Below are 16,106 nucleotides of genomic sequence, written 5' to 3'. Positions count from 1 at the left end.
CATCGCCATTCCTTCACTGCCGCTGGGTCAAAGTCCTGGAACGCCCTCGCTGCAGGCACTGTAGATCTATCTACAGCATGTGGATTGCAGCAGTTCAAGAAGGCAGCTCATCACCACCTCCTCAAAGGGCAGCTAGGGACAGGGAATAGATGCCAGGAACATCCACATTCCACAAATTAATAAAAAAAAGAAACAATTCCATCTTGAGAATTTGGCACAAAGATTGCAAAGGAAGGAACCTTAACAACTATTCCAGTCACATGGCCATTACATCATCATGAGGCTCTTTAGAGACGGGTTTATAATGAAGTTTCCATCTGAGTAAGAGAATGGAAGCAATGAGTGATCCTGTGACGTGGCTGTGAGCTCAACCTGAGCAAACGGCAGCTCCATATGGACTGATGGAGTTTATTGGACAGCAGAGTGAGCTTAGAACAATTGGATTTTACTGGTTAAACACTAGCCACTCAGCTCATCATATTTCTGGCAGAGCGAGCAATACAGGTATAACAAGGTGTGGAGCTGGAGGAACACAGCAGACCAGGCAGCATCAAAGGAGCAGGAAAGCTGATGTTTCGGGTCGGTTCCCCTCTTGAGATTTTTTTCTGAATAAGCGTCCCGACTCGAAACATCAACTTTCCTGCTCCTCTGATGCTGCCTGGCCTGCTGTGTTCCTCTAGCCCCACACCTTGTTATCTCAGACTACAGCATCAGCAGTTCTTACTATCTCTGAGCAGTATAGGTATTTCTTCATTAGGTTCTGAGTGTAAGTTATCACCTGGATGAAGAAGAGAGAGGATGAAGAGAGGGGAGAGGGAAGAGAGAAGAGTGAGCTGAAGAGAACACACAAGAGAAGCCAGACAGATGTGGAAATGTAAAGGGCGTCGAATGAGGCAAATGTGGTTTCAAAGGCAGAATTATCTGAAAAGGAGAAACAGCTCAAATAAAAGCAAAATACTGCAGATGCTAGAAATCTCAAATAACAAAGCAGGAACTCAACAGGCCTGGCAGCATCTGTATGAGTTCTAAAGAAAAACAGTCTGGAGTTTCTCCATCCATAAATGCTGCTAGACCTGCTGAGTTTCTTCAGTGCTTTCCAGTTTTATTTCAGATTTTTAACAGTTGACGGGCAGCAAGGGATGGAAGGAGAGAGAGAGGAAAATCCAGTAAGATCAGATTTACACTTGTTACATTAACAAGAGGCGGAGAGAGGGTGAGAGGAGGGAAGGAGAGGTTTGGAGAACAGAGTAAATCTCATTTTCTCCATGTGATGCCCCAGAATTGCTGGGTAAAGGGGAATCTTTGTCCACAATAAAGCAACCATTGCACTGACTACAGATACTGAAACCAAACAAGCAACTCACACAAGTCATGAATGGATCAGTTTCAGAGTATCTGTGTCCAATGCTGGTAGTTCAGATTCTACAAAGTGCATGGATAGTAATAGCTCATGTGTACAATTAGTGTTGGAGGGAGCTAGACTGCAGTAATATTGCACAATCATTGATCACATAAGACATGATTATTACTAACAGTGACAGACGGTAGTGAAAAGACACATCTAATCTGTAGCACACAGATGGATAGGTCTTGCATTTATATAGCAATATTTATAACCTCAAGAGAGGTAAGGCAAGAGCCTAGTGATATTACTGCTGGACTGTTGATCCAGTAGCTCAGGTAATGTTCTGGGCACCTGAGTTAGAATCCTAGCATTGCAGAAGATGGAACTTGAATTTAATAAATATCAGGAATTAAGAATCTAACGATGACTGTGAATCCATTGTCGATTGTTGCGAAAAACCCATCTGGTTCACTAATGTCCTTTAGGGAAGGAAACAGCCATCCTTACCTGGTCTGGCCTATATGTGACTCCAGTCCCACAGCAATATGGTTGACTATCAACCGCCCTCTGGGCAATTGGGGATGGGCAGTAAATGCTGGCCTGGACAGCGATACCCGCATCCGGTGAACGAATTTTTAAAAAAAACATCTCAAAGTGCTTTACAGCTAATGATGCACTTTTGCAATGTGGTCACTTTTGTAAACGTGTAAAATGAGGCAGGCAATTTGCAGACAAATTGAAACGAAGTTTTAATTTACAGACAATGTGAATGTTGTCTCCGTATAGTTTTCATTCTGATAGTTTGAAATTGTGATACCTTAAAAATATTTAACCTGGAGCCCAAAAGTCAGCAGTTTTGGAGACACCTGGGTGTTGCTGTCCAGGATACACACCTGGCAAAAAGCTGGCCACAATTGTAATGTCAGAAGGGCAGCTGCCAAATTGTGCACAGCAAGATTCCACAAACAACAATGCAACCCTGATCCAGATAATCTGTTTTAGGTTTCAGTTCAGGGCTAAATAGTCACCCAGAAAATCTGGTAGAATTCCCCTTAATGATGAGCTCATCCAAAAGTCAGCATCTCTTGCAGTCAATGCAATACAACAATATAAACACAAAATCCCGACAAAGAGAGGGCTGCAGATTTGGAGGGGTTGTCTTGCAGCTGGGACATTAAGCCCAGGCTCTGTTTACTCTCTCCAGTGAAACATAGAACGTAGAACTGTACAGTACAGGAATAGGCCCTTCGGCCTACGATACTGTGCTAAACATGATGCCAAATTAAACTAATCCCTTCTGCCTGGCCTTGGCCCATATCCCTCCATTCCCTGCATATTCATGTGCTTATCTAAAAGTCCCTTAAACATGCCTATTACATCTGACTCCACCACCACCCCCAGCAGCACATCCTAGGCTCCTACCAATCTCTGTGTTAAAAACTTGCCCCTCACATCTCCTTTGAACTTTTCCCCTCTCATCGTAAATGCATTCTCCCTAGTATTAGACATTTTAATCCTGGAAAAAGATTCTGACCATCAACCTATCTATGCAAGACATAATTTTATAGACTTCTGTCAAGTTTCCCCTCAGCCTGTGCCGCTCCAGAGAAAACAACCTGGGGTTTTTTTTAGCCTCTCCTCATAGCTCATATCCTCTACTCCAGGCAGCATCCTGGTAAACCTCTTCTGCATCCTCTTCAAAGCCTCCACATCCTTCCTGTAATGTGATGACCATAATACTCTAATATACATAATACTCTAAATGTGGCCTAACCAAAGTCTTATAAAGCTGCAATGTGGCATCCTGACACTTGTATTCAGATCCTTGGATTTAAAAATCCCCGGGAAAATCTTGATGAAGAGCTGGTGACTTCTTCCCAGTGACCCAGTCAATAATGATCTCTTCACCAACATCATTGACAAACAGGTTATCTGCCCATTTTCATCTCACTCTGTGTTAACTGGCTGCTTCATTCAATACACAACTAAAAGGAGCCACTTTGCAAAAAGTGTTTCAGAAGGTTCTGAGATCATGAGCCATGTTAAATACATTTTCATGTTTCTTTACAGCTCCATCTGAAATGGTCAATGGACAGCGAATGGTTAAAACCACTGGGCAGAAGTTCACTGTTTTCCCTACAACCTGATTCCTTCAGCATTTCCCTCGGTCAGTCCAATAGAGATAGGGAACTGGCCTTGACCACAAGTGAAGTGTCTTCTATTTTGAATGATGCAGAAACATTAGGAATAAATTGCCAATGCAGCACAATCAGAAGGCAAGCAAAGCAAACTTCAAACTAAAAATCTGGACTTACATGTCAGCTGGTCTGAGAAGTCGAAAGACATTAATTTCACTTTCCCAATCACTGTTCCTGCATCTGTGCTTTATCAGAATGATTTATATTTGGGAAAATCCTCTCTGTGTGCTGGGCTTCAAGAGTCTATGAGATATAACTTTCTCTTGTTAGAGTTTAGCCTGACAAATAATCAGCAGATTGTGCTGTGCCTGCTCTCTCTGTACTTTGTGTTGTTGCTGGGTTGTGATGTGATAGGGGACTGTGCATTCTTTCAGTCGCCAATCACATATCCAAATCAATCTTGTAACCCGACTCCCACTGCGCTAGCAACCAGAGAAAACTTACAAAAATCATCAGGGAACTTTTCATGTTGCTCACAGACTGGCTTTTCTCAGTTTCACTTGAGGATTGACTGCAACTGTTACGAGGAGAGAGAGAAAGAGAGAAAGAAAGATAAAGAGAGTGAGAAAAAGACAAAAAGACTCAGACAGAGGAGGAGACAGTGAATGCCAGACCAGAGCAGGGACAGAAACTGAGAGCCAGTGAGTGACAGTCAGATAGACAGAGAGATAGAGTGCGAGACAGACAGATAGAGGGCGAGTGAAATAGACGGAGAGACAGAAAGAGACAGTGTCAAGGAGAGAAGGGAAAGCAGAGATAGAGAGAGAGAGATTATATGTAACAGGAGCTGGGTCAGAAGGGTTTTGACAATCGGCTAGTGGGATCAGCAAAATTGCATTCCTGTAAGACTGTTGTGTTGTCAGCTCTAGGACTGGTTCCGAATCCTGTCTGACAGTGTTTGGAGGTAGAGCAGAGATAGACACAGCATTCAAACAGAGCTTGCCAGCCCTTGCCCTGGGTTGAGAGAAAGGGAGGCACGGACAGTGGATACAATGTGGCTGGCAGCTCTTGCTCTGAATTTACTTTGGGTTTCAGTCAGTCTGACTGGCCCCAGCAGCCAATGGCGAAGAGCAGACAGTCCACGTGGCCACTATCACCGCGTCCAACATGGGCAGTGCAGCTACACCTTTGTCCTGCCTCACCCAGGCCACTGCGGAACCAGCATGCAGCAGCAGGACACCAACGCTCTCCAACGGGACGCCCCACCCAGTGAACCAGAAACCTCCTTCCAGAAACTCCGCCATCTGGAGACAGCCACAGAGAACAACACCCAGTGGCTGCTGAAGGTAGGCTCCTTGATGCATTTATTCCTCACACGTGTCTCAGCCATTGCTAACTGCTCTGAGAATGTGCTCCCTAGCTCTGTTCTTGGTCCATTACAGTCTGTGGCAGTTTGATTTCACCCAAGACACTCAACAGACAGTGAAGAGTTAACCATATTGTCGTCCCTTTATTTAAAAAGGGAAGGCAACAATAATGTATAACTGTAGGCCACCCAACATCTTTTATCAGGAAAATGTTAGTGCCTATTATGAAGGATGCAATAGCAGAATATTTTGAAATATATAATTTTATTAAACAGAGTCATGAAGGGGAAGTACTGTCAGGTAAATTTATTCTAATTATTTGTGGAGGTAACAAGCCAGATAGATAAAGAGGAGCAGTGGATGTAGTTTAGATTTTTGGAAGACTTTTGGTAAACTATTGCACATAAGGCTACTTAATAGGCTAAGAGCTCATGGTATTGGGAGCAGTATATTCGCAGGGACAGATGACTGACTCACTCACAGGGGACCCAACGTGTTGGGATAAGGGGAACATTTTCAAGATAACTAACTGTAACTACTGGAGTGCCTCAGGGATCAGTGCTGGGGCTGTGGTTATTTACAATATATAGTCATGACTTGGTTGAAGGACGCAAATGCACTAAAGCTAAGATTGACGTTGACACAAAATGGGAGGGAAAGCAAGTGGTTTGCATTAATGACTTGAATGTGAATGTAGACGGTATAATTAACAAGTTTCAGACAATAAGAAAATTGGTGGTATTGTTGATAGTGAGGACAATGATCTACAGTCAGGTATTAATTAGTTGATAAATTGGACAGCGCAATGGCAGAAGGAATTTAATCCTGATAAGTGTGAGGTGATGTATTTTGGGAGGTCCAATAAGGGAAGAATTTACACAACAAATGGTAGGTCCCCAGGGAGTAATGAGAAACAAAAGGATCTTGGTGCACAGGTCCACAGATCTCTGAAGGTGTCAGTGCAGATAGTCAGGGTGGTGAAGAAGGCACATGCGATGATTACCTTCATTAACCAGGCATTGAAATAGGGGCAAGGAAATCTTGTTACAACAATATCTAACATTAGTAACAGACAGAATACTGGGTGTAGTTCTGGTCACCACGTTATCAGAAGGATATGATTGTACTAGAGAGGATGCAGAGGAGATTCACCAGGCTGTTGCCTGGGCTGAAAAATTTCAACTATGAGGATAGACTGGATAGGCCGGGTTTGTTTTCCTTGGAGCAGAGGAGGCTGAGGGGCTTATCTGATTGAGGTGTACAAAATTGTGAGAGGCATAGACACAGTAGATTGAGAGAAACTTTTCTCCCATGTCTCAGGCCAGAGGGCACGAGTTTGAGTGAGGAGCAAATGGTTTAGAGCAGATCTGAGAAAGAATATTTTTTCACCTAGAGGGTAGTAGAAATATGGACTGTGCTGCCTGAGAGGGTGGTAGGGGAAGGTACTCCCACAGTAATTAAGAAACATCTAGATGCGCATTTAAAATGCCAGGGTAGAGTAGGTTATAGACCAAGTGCAGGTAAATGGGACGAGTGTAGTTTGGTGTTTGTTGCTCAGCACAGACATGGTGGGCCGAAGGGCCTGTTTATATGCTGTATGACTGATTCTAGGATGACACAAAGAGTCTACAAAGGGATGTAGAGGCTAAACAAGTGTCAAAAACTTGGCAGATTATTTAACTTGGACAATGACTGCAGGAAAGGATTTGGGAGTCCTCACACATAAATCACAAAAAAACTAGCATCCAACTTCACTTGGCAATGGGGAAAACGCATGGAACTTTGGCCTTTACTTCAAAGAAAATGGAGTATAAAAATAGAGAAGTTTTGCCAAAATTATACCAGGTAGTAGTCGAACCACAGCAGGAATACTGTGAGCAGTTTTGGGCTCATTATCAAAGGAGAGATAGACTGACGTTGGAGGCTGTCCAGAGAAAGTTCACTTGGCTGATCCGAGGCACGGACGGATTTTCTTATGGGGAGAGTTTGAGTAGATTAAGCCTGTACTCTCTGGAGTTTAAAAGAATGAAACATTTAGGAACAGGGTAGATATGGAAAGTTGTTTTATTTTTCCTTATGGGGGTGCCCAGGACCAGAGAGGCATCATCTCAGATTAAGAGGTCACCCATTTAAAATAGTGATGAGGAGGAGTTTCTTCTCAGATGGCACTGAACAAATGGAGCAGTCTTGCTGGACTGAACAGCCTATTTTTGCCAGTATATCTTATGTTGTTTTGGTTTATGTGATACCAGAATCTTATCTAAGCCTAAACCAGAGAAAGACGATGCGCTCCAATAAGGTACTGAGAGTGTGTTGCACAGTCAGAGGAACTGTTTTTCAGATCCAATGCTATTCCATGACTTGCCCGCCCTCTCAGGTGGCTGTAAAATGATTCCATGCCAATGAATCTCAGGCAGTTATCCCCAGGATTCTGGACATTACTCATTCCTCAATGGTCAGCTCTTAAAACAGATTGTCCACTAGCACGGCACTATCGATGGGAGATTGTTGAGGGGAATCGAATAAAGCCCATGGCTAGTTGGAGTTCCCATTCATTTCCTGTTTACTTTTTAATATTGCTGAGAAGTTGGGTCACAAACTCATTTGGGATTAAGTGAGACAATGAAAGGAGTTTTCCTTCATTATTTCTGTTTCTTTCTTTCCATCTGGTTAATTATCCACCTGATCAAATGCCCCTCTGATCCAATGCCCCACTGATTCAGTATCCTACTAATGGCTCCTTTAGATAAACCTGCTCTTTCTGGTGCTTTAAATAAGGCTCTGACCCCTTGACGGATTCCCTCATATTTAAGATTAGCAGCTTGGGAATTCCTGATATCAGATTGTCAATGGCCTGGGAAAATCCCAAAGCCATCTTGTAAAATCTACTTCACTCGTGTCTTAAAACCACAGAAAATCTGCCATCCTTATCCGGCCTGGTCCATATGTGACTCCTGACCCACAGCAGTATTTTAGCTGTTCTCCAAAAGAAAGTAGGCCAGGCAGTTCATGGGCAATTAGGGTTAGGCAGCTTGTGCTCTCCTGATGGCTCTCACAACCCATGGAAAAAGAGTTAATCCTAGCCTAGTTGTAAATCATTTCATGGGATGTGGGTATCACTGGCTCGGCCATTATTTTTTGCCCATCCCTAATTACCCTTGAGAATGAGCTGCCTTCTTGAAGCATGTGGTGTGCCCTTGGGGAGGGAATTACAGGATTTTGATTCAGTGACACTGAAGGATCAGTGATATATTCCCAAGTCAGGATGGGAAGTGTGGTGTATAATGGAGATGCCAGCTCCAACATGTTACCAGATGACAGCAGGAAGCCTGGTGGTTTCACCCGCTTAGCTGGTTAAGAAATAACCAGACGCTATTGGCAGTGCATCTGGGATTGTGGCTCAAATGGCCAGATACACAGTGTTCACTTCAAACTAATCATGTGGGATTATTAAAACATCTCAGCAATGCACCTCCAGTTACAGATCCTTCTCCCTGTGATTGACAGGGGGATATCTGTGCTTGATCACACAGAGCTGGTCCTCCTTCACTGATGACCTGGAAGTAATCACAACTATGGGGCACAGCTCACCACCCCAAACAAGGGACAGCTGATGCTGCAAAGCTAAAATTTACAAGGTTGAGATTGATAGATTTCTGACTGCTAAGGTCATCTATGGAGATAGAACCATTTAGCCATATTTGCTCTGTGATAAACCAATGAACTCGGGAAGAGAGGTGACTTGCTGAATGGTCTCCTGTTCTTAGGTTAACAGGCTGTGATATAATTCTTCCATGTCAAATATTAAGGAAGGCAAGAAAATAACTACATAGAATAAAAGCTGACACTGTGAAACTGGGCAAAGAAGAGATTTTTGTGTGACTTTGTGAAGGTGACAGGCTCTTACAATAACACAGGAAGTAAGGAAGAGCATGAGAATCACAAAACAGTTACCAGCCCAGCTCATCCCCACCTCCCTAACCTGTTCTTCCTCTCACCCATCCCTTCCTCCCACCTCAAGCCGCATTTCCTACCTACTAACCTTATCCCGCCTCCTTGGCCTGTCCATCTTCCCTGGACTGACCCATCCCCTCCCTACCTCCCCATCTATACTCTCCTCTCCACCTATCTTCTTTTCTCTCCATCTTCGGTCCGCCTCCCCCTCTCTCCCTATTTATTCCAGAACCCTCACCCCATCCCCCTCTCTGGTGAAGGGTCTAGGCCCGAAACGTCATCCAGCTCCACACTTTGTTACCACTATTTGCCTGCATTTGGCCCATTTCCCTCTAAACTTTTCCTATTGATGTATCAGTCCAAATGTTTTTTGAATGTTGCAACTATACCTTCATCTACACCAGCCACAGTTGATTTTCTACATCCACTCTCATTTTTCTGCTCCATCCCTATATCCTTTAACTTCCAAAAACAGATACCTGACTTACACTTCTTGCTATCTTTGCTTTTCGTATCCTTATACAGGTCCCCTCTCAACCTTTGCTGCTTGAGGGAAAACAAACCCAGGCTTTTGAATCTTTCCTCACAGCTCAGACCCTCCAGCCCAGGCAACATCCTGGTAAATCTCCTCTGCACCCACTCCAGTATAATCCTATCCTGCACAGAGTACTCCAGTTGTGGTCTAACTAGGATCTTGTACAGTTCCAGCATAGCCTCCCATCTCTTGTATTCTACGCTTCAGCTAATAAAGGAAAATGTATCCCTTATGCCTTCTTATCTACCTGCCTGCTACCTTCAGGGACATGAGGATATGCATATCAAGGTCTCTCTGATCTTTAGCATTTTCCATTACTTTAATGGTCCGATCATTCATCGTGTAATTCCTTCTCTTTATAGCCCCTTCCACATGCACAAATTCATATTTTTCTAGGTTGAATTCCAATTACTACTGTTCTGCCCACTTGATCAGTCCATTGATATCCTCTAGCAATTTACAGTTATCCTCTCATTATTTACCACTGGCCAATTTTCATGTCACCTGCAAACCTCTTCAACAATCCCCCTACATTTATGTACCAATCACACAGCACAAGCAACAGCATCAAGTCCTGTGGTACCTCACTGGAGCCAAATGTCCAGTCACAGAAACATCCCTACTGACAACGATGTACAAAGAACAGTACAGCACGGGAACAGGCCCTTCAACCCTCCAAGCCTGTGCTAACACATTTTTCCCTTCCATACTAAAAATCTCTTCACTTACAGGACCTGTATTCCTCTATTCCCTTCCTGTTCGTGTGTTCATCCAGGAGTTTCTTGAATGTTGCTATTATGTCTGCTTCCACCACCTTCCTCTGGCAGTGCGTTCCGGGCACTCACCACCCTTTGTGTGAAAAACTGACATCGCACATCTCTTTTAAACTTTCCTCCACACCTTGAACTTGTATCACCTGGTAATTGATCCCTCCACCCTGGGAAAAACCACATACTTTCCACTCTATCCATGCCATTCACAACTTTATAAACTTCTATCAGGTCACATTCCAGTGAAAACTTAATCTATCCAACCTTTCTTCATAGCTAAAACCCTGGACACTAGGTAACACCCCAAAGCATCCACCTCCTTCTGGTAGTGTGGTGACCAGAACTGTTTGCAACCAACCTCTACCTGCTGTGTTTCAGCCAGTTTTGGTTCTAACCTGTCATCTTGCCTTGGATCAGATGGGCTGTTACTTTTTTGAGCAGTCTGCCATGAGAAGGACATCAACAGCCTTGTTGGAGGTCATGTAGATTGCATCAAATGCATTACCCTCATCATCACTCCTGTCAACCCCTCAAAACATTCAATCAAATTTGCCAAACATGACCTTCTCTTAATAATCCATGCTGACTATCCCTGATCAGTCTGTGTTTCTCCAAGTGCACGTGTTCTGTCCCTCAGAATTCTTTCTAAGAATTTCCCCACTAGGGGCTAGACTGACTGGCCTGTAATTTCCTGGTCCATCCCTTCCTCCCTTTTTAAATAATGCCTGAGTTTTTAAATGCTTTTAGAAAGCACTGTGCAACATTCTACTTGCAACCCTTCTGCATTTTATTTTTAAATGTATTAATTTTTCCTGTCGTAATTCATGGTAGCTCAGTGGTTAGCACTACTGCCTCATAATGCCAGGGACCCAGGTTCAATTCTAGCCTTGGGTATCTGTCTGGACATCACACATTCTCCCTACATCTGTGTGGGTTTCCTCCCACAGACCAAAGATAGGCAGGACGGTGGATTGGCCATGGGAAATGTGGTGTTAAAGGGATAGGGTAGGGGATTGTGTCTGGGTGGGATGCTCCTTGGAGGGTCAGTACAGGTTGAATGGCCTCTTCCTCTGCTGTGGGGATTCTAGGACTATCATCTGAAATATTCCAGATGTCAAAGCATTGTGCTCAAATAAGTGCAAGTGTGGAATGCACATGCGTACTCCATGACCTCATCTCCCAAACAGAGACATTACATAGACTGGATCTAGACCATGCTGTAGCCACTGAATCACAGAGTGCTGGATTAATGATGTACAACCTCTACCACAATGTTAGCCCAAAAACCTATGAGCATGGGGAATGTAAAGTTTGTACATAATAGGTAATTATAAAACATGTTTGTTAGAGTCTTCGATACCATTAGGTCCACGCACAGCTTTTATCACAATACAGGGGATAGCAAGTATGACTATTTCAGGTAAAATACTATGCTGGGGGCCATGCACTCACCCATTTACCTCTTTGGTTGAGCAATTGGTCTCGTGTTCTCCATCCCAGGTCACCTGGTGTCAAGTTGCGTTTGTCAAATTCTTTATTCCTGAGAAGAAGTTGCTTGTTTCCACTATTTGGCTCATTACATTTAGTATTCCAAATCAGAGGCTTGTACATTTAAATCCTAAACTGAGCTGACTCCTCAGTGGACTACTCGGAGTATTGCCCTATCCTACTAGATTAAGTGTTAACCCTTTTTGATGGAAGCAGAAGGAATCCCATGGCACTATATCATGGGATAGCAGGAGAGCCCTCTCCAGTGTTTCTGACCAATATTTATTACTCAAAAAATGTCATGAAAACTGTTTCCAAAATAAAACACTGAAGATGTTGAACTCAAATAAAAACATAAAACCATTGCAAAGACTGGTTAGGCAAGGCAGCTTCTGTGGAAAGAGATATATAGTTAACTTTTCAGGTCCCATACATAAGAACTTTCATTACTAAGGCTGTCTGCAGGAGTTTGCTATGTACAGATTAGCTGCCACAATTCTTGTGTTACAGCAGTGATTACATTTCAAAAAGTGCTCATTGGCTTTGGAGTGTTTTGCAATGGTCCTGATGATGAGGAAGTTTCTGTAGTAAAACAAATCTTTCTTTTTTGCCTAAACAGTAATAATCAGAAGAAGGGATAATGGGAACTGCAGATGCTGGAGAATCCGAGATAACAAAGTGTGAACCTGGATGAACACAGCAGGCCAAGCAGCATCTTAGGAGCACAAAAGCTGACGTTTCGGACCTAGACCCTTCAATTTTCCTGATGAAGAGTCTAGGCCCAAAACGTCAGCTTTTGTGCTCCTGAGATTCTGCTTGGCCTGCTGTGTTCATCTAGCTCCACACTTTGTTATAATCAGGCGAAGAGTCATTTTGGACTTGAAGCCTTAGCCCTCTGCTCCTTTGTCCACATTCGCTGAGTTTCTCCAGTGAAACCCACACAGATGTAGGGAGAATGTGTGATGTCCAGACAGATACCCAAGGCTAGAATTGAACCTGGGTCCCTAGCACAATGAGGCAGTAGTGCTGACCACTGAGCTACCATGCCATCCCTAGTCATTAGAGCCTTGGGTAAGACAATGTATTTTAATCCTGTCAGCTGGGTGTGGATAACATTATAAATAAAATATTTTAATCTCACACAAGAACAATTGTCTCTGGTACAGTTATGCTACTTTACCCTTTTCCAGGTTCTATATTCAGTGTTTCATACCGTGAATGAGCATGGCAACAAATTCGCAGCCAGAGAGCTGTTTTAGATTTTAATTTGAAGTATTTAATTTTCCAGTCCATTAATACATTGCCTCCAAGGATGAACGGTGTGTGTTAGCTGGAGGAAATGGAGAAACTGGGGTTGTTCTCCTTCTGATAAAGAAGGTGAAAGGGCGATGTAATACCATTCAAAACTTCCAAATATTTTTGAGGCTAAGTCAGGAGAACTGTTTTCAGTTGCAGATTCAAAGGAGATATTGGTGAAATAGATAAAACTTGACAGGGGTGGATAGACTGGCTGTTTCTCCTGATGCCAAGGGTCTAAGTCAGGGGCTCACAGTCCTGGTACAGGCCATTTCGGACTAAGATGGAGTGGACACCTTCTGAGTCATTGGCAGAAATGTTACCCATTGGTCTACATTTTATCCTGAAAACTTTAGTTTCTACCTTTCTAAGGAGTTGTGACTGGAGTACGTAGATTTAATATTTTTAGCAAAAGAATCAAAAATGACATGAAGAGGTTTTTGATTTAGTTTTGTGATCTGGAATGCTGTCCTGAAGTTGTGGTGGAAACAGATTGAGTAATAACTTCCAGACGGGAATTAGACAAATATTTGGAAAGAGAACAAAATCTGGGGTTGCAAAGAGAGAGGATAGGAGAGTGGGATTTATTGGATAATGGCTTTCACATAGAAGCATGGAGGCAGGGGGATGAATGGCCTCTTCTTGTTTGGTATTGTTCTATGATTCCTTAATATAAATCAGCTGCAGGAAAAGGTTGGAAAGATTCCAATACAAACGCCAGAAAATAATTCAAATTCATCCTATTCATTTTATTCCCCCAAAATTCACACAAAACCCCTATACATCGGGGAAAAATGGAGAAAACGTACTGAAATATTCTCATCTGTGTTTCACTCAAAGCTAGCTGCCTCTGCCCAAAACATACAAATGCGTTCAGAGCATTAACCCGAAATGCGAATGCAAATGTTTAATGCTTTTTTGACTTGTTGCCAATTTTAGCCAGTGCCTGTTTAAAATGTGGATTTTATTTTAAAGCCTGGTGCTGGGAATTTCAATCTAATTGTTCAGTGAAATGGCATTTTTGAGTTTAACCGCAGTGCAAAGGGCTCTCACCCAGCTATCAGTCAAATGTTAATTCTCTCAGCTTGGCCTTTTGAAAGGAGTTCTGTTCCTTTTGAAATGTCCATGCTCTCAGGAAGATATTTCTGCCCTCGTTTGCATTTCATTTTCCTCACTGTTTCCTCAATCCTGTGCTATGTCAGATCGAGCTGTTTCAGAGGTGAAACCTAGAGGCTGCAAATCAGTTTGATCAGTGAGGAGACAGGCTCCAGCCCAGGCTGTTCAAACTTACAGACTACTTAGAAGTAGGGTTATTTCCTGATGAATTATTTATTGCCAATCTGCCGTTACCAGTGAGTCTGCTGAGCTCACGCTGTAGCGCAGTGTGACACAGAATGATTTCAGCTCTCCTGGTATTTTCAGGATAATTTGTAAGGAGCTGAGGGAGACCATGCAGCCCTTTAGGTCTGTTCTACCACTCAATAAGACCATGTCTGACCTTCAAACTGAACTTCAACTGACTGCTCCATCGCCACATTCGTTGATTCCTAAAAGTTCTATTTATCTCAGCTGCGAACAAACCCAATGACTCAGAAATTTATTTGAAAGATAACAGAAAAATTTGCTGTGTTGCATATAATCAACATTTTTTTGCAATTTGAAGCAAATGTGTGGTGTTCACTCAGGATTGGAAGGGGCTTGGAAGGGTGAATGCTGAGTGGATGTTTCCCTCATGAGAGAGTCCAGGGCCAGAAGGCATCCTCTCAGAATATAAGGGCTCCAATTTAAGACTGAAGTGAGGAGGGAATTTCTTCTCTCAGAGGCTCAAGAGTCTTTGGAACTCCTTTCCACAGGGAGATGGGTGGGCAAGGTCCTTGTGTGTATTTAAGGTTGAGATAGATAGATTCTTGATCAATTGGGGAGATCAATGTTTGTGGGGAAAGGGCAGGAAAGTAGGCATGAGGAATATTTATGATCCTAATGAATGGTGAAGCATGCTTGAGGGCCTACCCCTGTTCTTATTGTGTGTGGTCTTATGGGTAAGTAACTTTAGGAGAAGTTGATATTTTTATGAGACTAGCTTGCACCAGGTACCTTCAGGCTGAGAAACACAAAACTGCCCAACTGCCTTTTGGATTGGTTTTAAGTTGCAGTTTGTTACAGAACTGAGAAGGGAGCAGTTCTACTGAGATCTCTAAAATCCAGCACGACAAGCAGATCTGCCTCCTTCCTCATCTGCAAATGGAAGAAAACAATTGCTAGAAGAATCTGAAAAGAATAACTTCTAACTCAAACAAAAAACCTATGTCCGACTGACCAGGTGCCAAATTGAGGGGTGCTCACAGTCGATGTTGTTGTCAAAAACCAATGAAAAATTGTGAGAAAGTCACCTCATTGCACCCTTATGGTTTGAATTCTTTATCAATAGAATTTCTTCATTTCATTTATATTTCCATTTATGATATTTCCGCAGAACCATCATTCTTGCATGTCCTATTAATGAATTAATGTGTGCATATTTGGATTTACAGAGGTTATAATTCAGGTTTGAGAATCAGTAATTCATTATTCATTTTGCCGCATGTTAGAGGATAAGTTTGTTTATAATAAATAAGTTTTGGTTTTCTTGTGAATTGATTCAACCTGGTGTGAATTCCTTTTTTTTGAGATCGCGGCCACAGTCAGGCATTAACAGTGCTGGAGATTCAATTAACAAGGTGTAGAGCTGGATGAAGGGTCCAGGCCCGAAACATCAGCCTTCCTGTTCCTCTGATGCTCTTTGGCCTGCTGTGTTCATCCAGCTCTACAGCTTGTTATCTCAGATTCTCCAGCATCTGCAGTTCCTGCTATCTCTGGAGATTAAATTGGTCATTCTCACTATTAGTGATATCTTGTGGAATAGGAGGGCTTGATTTCTCACCTCCCTCTTCTCATCAGTGCCATGTCAGCATCCGTAGCTTCTGAGGCAGAGCATTCCAATGATTTGCAACCCTCAGAAGCCACTTCTCTTCATTTCACTCTGAAATAGCTATCCACTTATCCTAAGAGTGAACACTCTATTGTCCATATCCACCCAGCATAAGTCAAAACTCTTCTGAATTTTATACATTTCAATAAGATTACAACTCATTTTTCTACACCCAGGGAATATTGAGTGTGTGCACTCCATCACCTGTCATTAGACAATTCCCTACTCCCATTACCTTTGAGGTG

At 42.8% G+C, this 16,106-nt stretch overlaps 1 protein-coding gene across 1 annotated transcript in view; it reads left to right on the top strand.

Annotated features, from left to right (window-relative positions):
- The first annotated feature begins 4,004 nt into the window (after positions 1-4,004).
- Positions 4,005-16,106, top strand: part of angpt4 (angiopoietin 4) — a 121,613-nt gene continuing 109,511 nt past the window's right edge. The window contains exon 1 of the mRNA XM_048550112.2: positions 4,005-4,829. Within this exon, the coding sequence (XP_048406069.1) occupies positions 4,536-4,829 (294 nt within the window). The 5' untranslated portion in view covers positions 4,005-4,535. The remainder of the gene's footprint in view (positions 4,830-16,106) is intronic.

The sequence above is a fragment of the Stegostoma tigrinum genome, chromosome 19, assembly GCF_030684315.1.
Source record: "Stegostoma tigrinum isolate sSteTig4 chromosome 19, sSteTig4.hap1, whole genome shotgun sequence".
Classification (NCBI taxonomy): Eukaryota; Metazoa; Chordata; class Chondrichthyes; order Orectolobiformes; family Stegostomatidae; genus Stegostoma; species Stegostoma tigrinum.
Note: the sequence above shows the minus strand (reverse complement) of the source record. Positions and strands in the feature narration are given on the sequence as shown.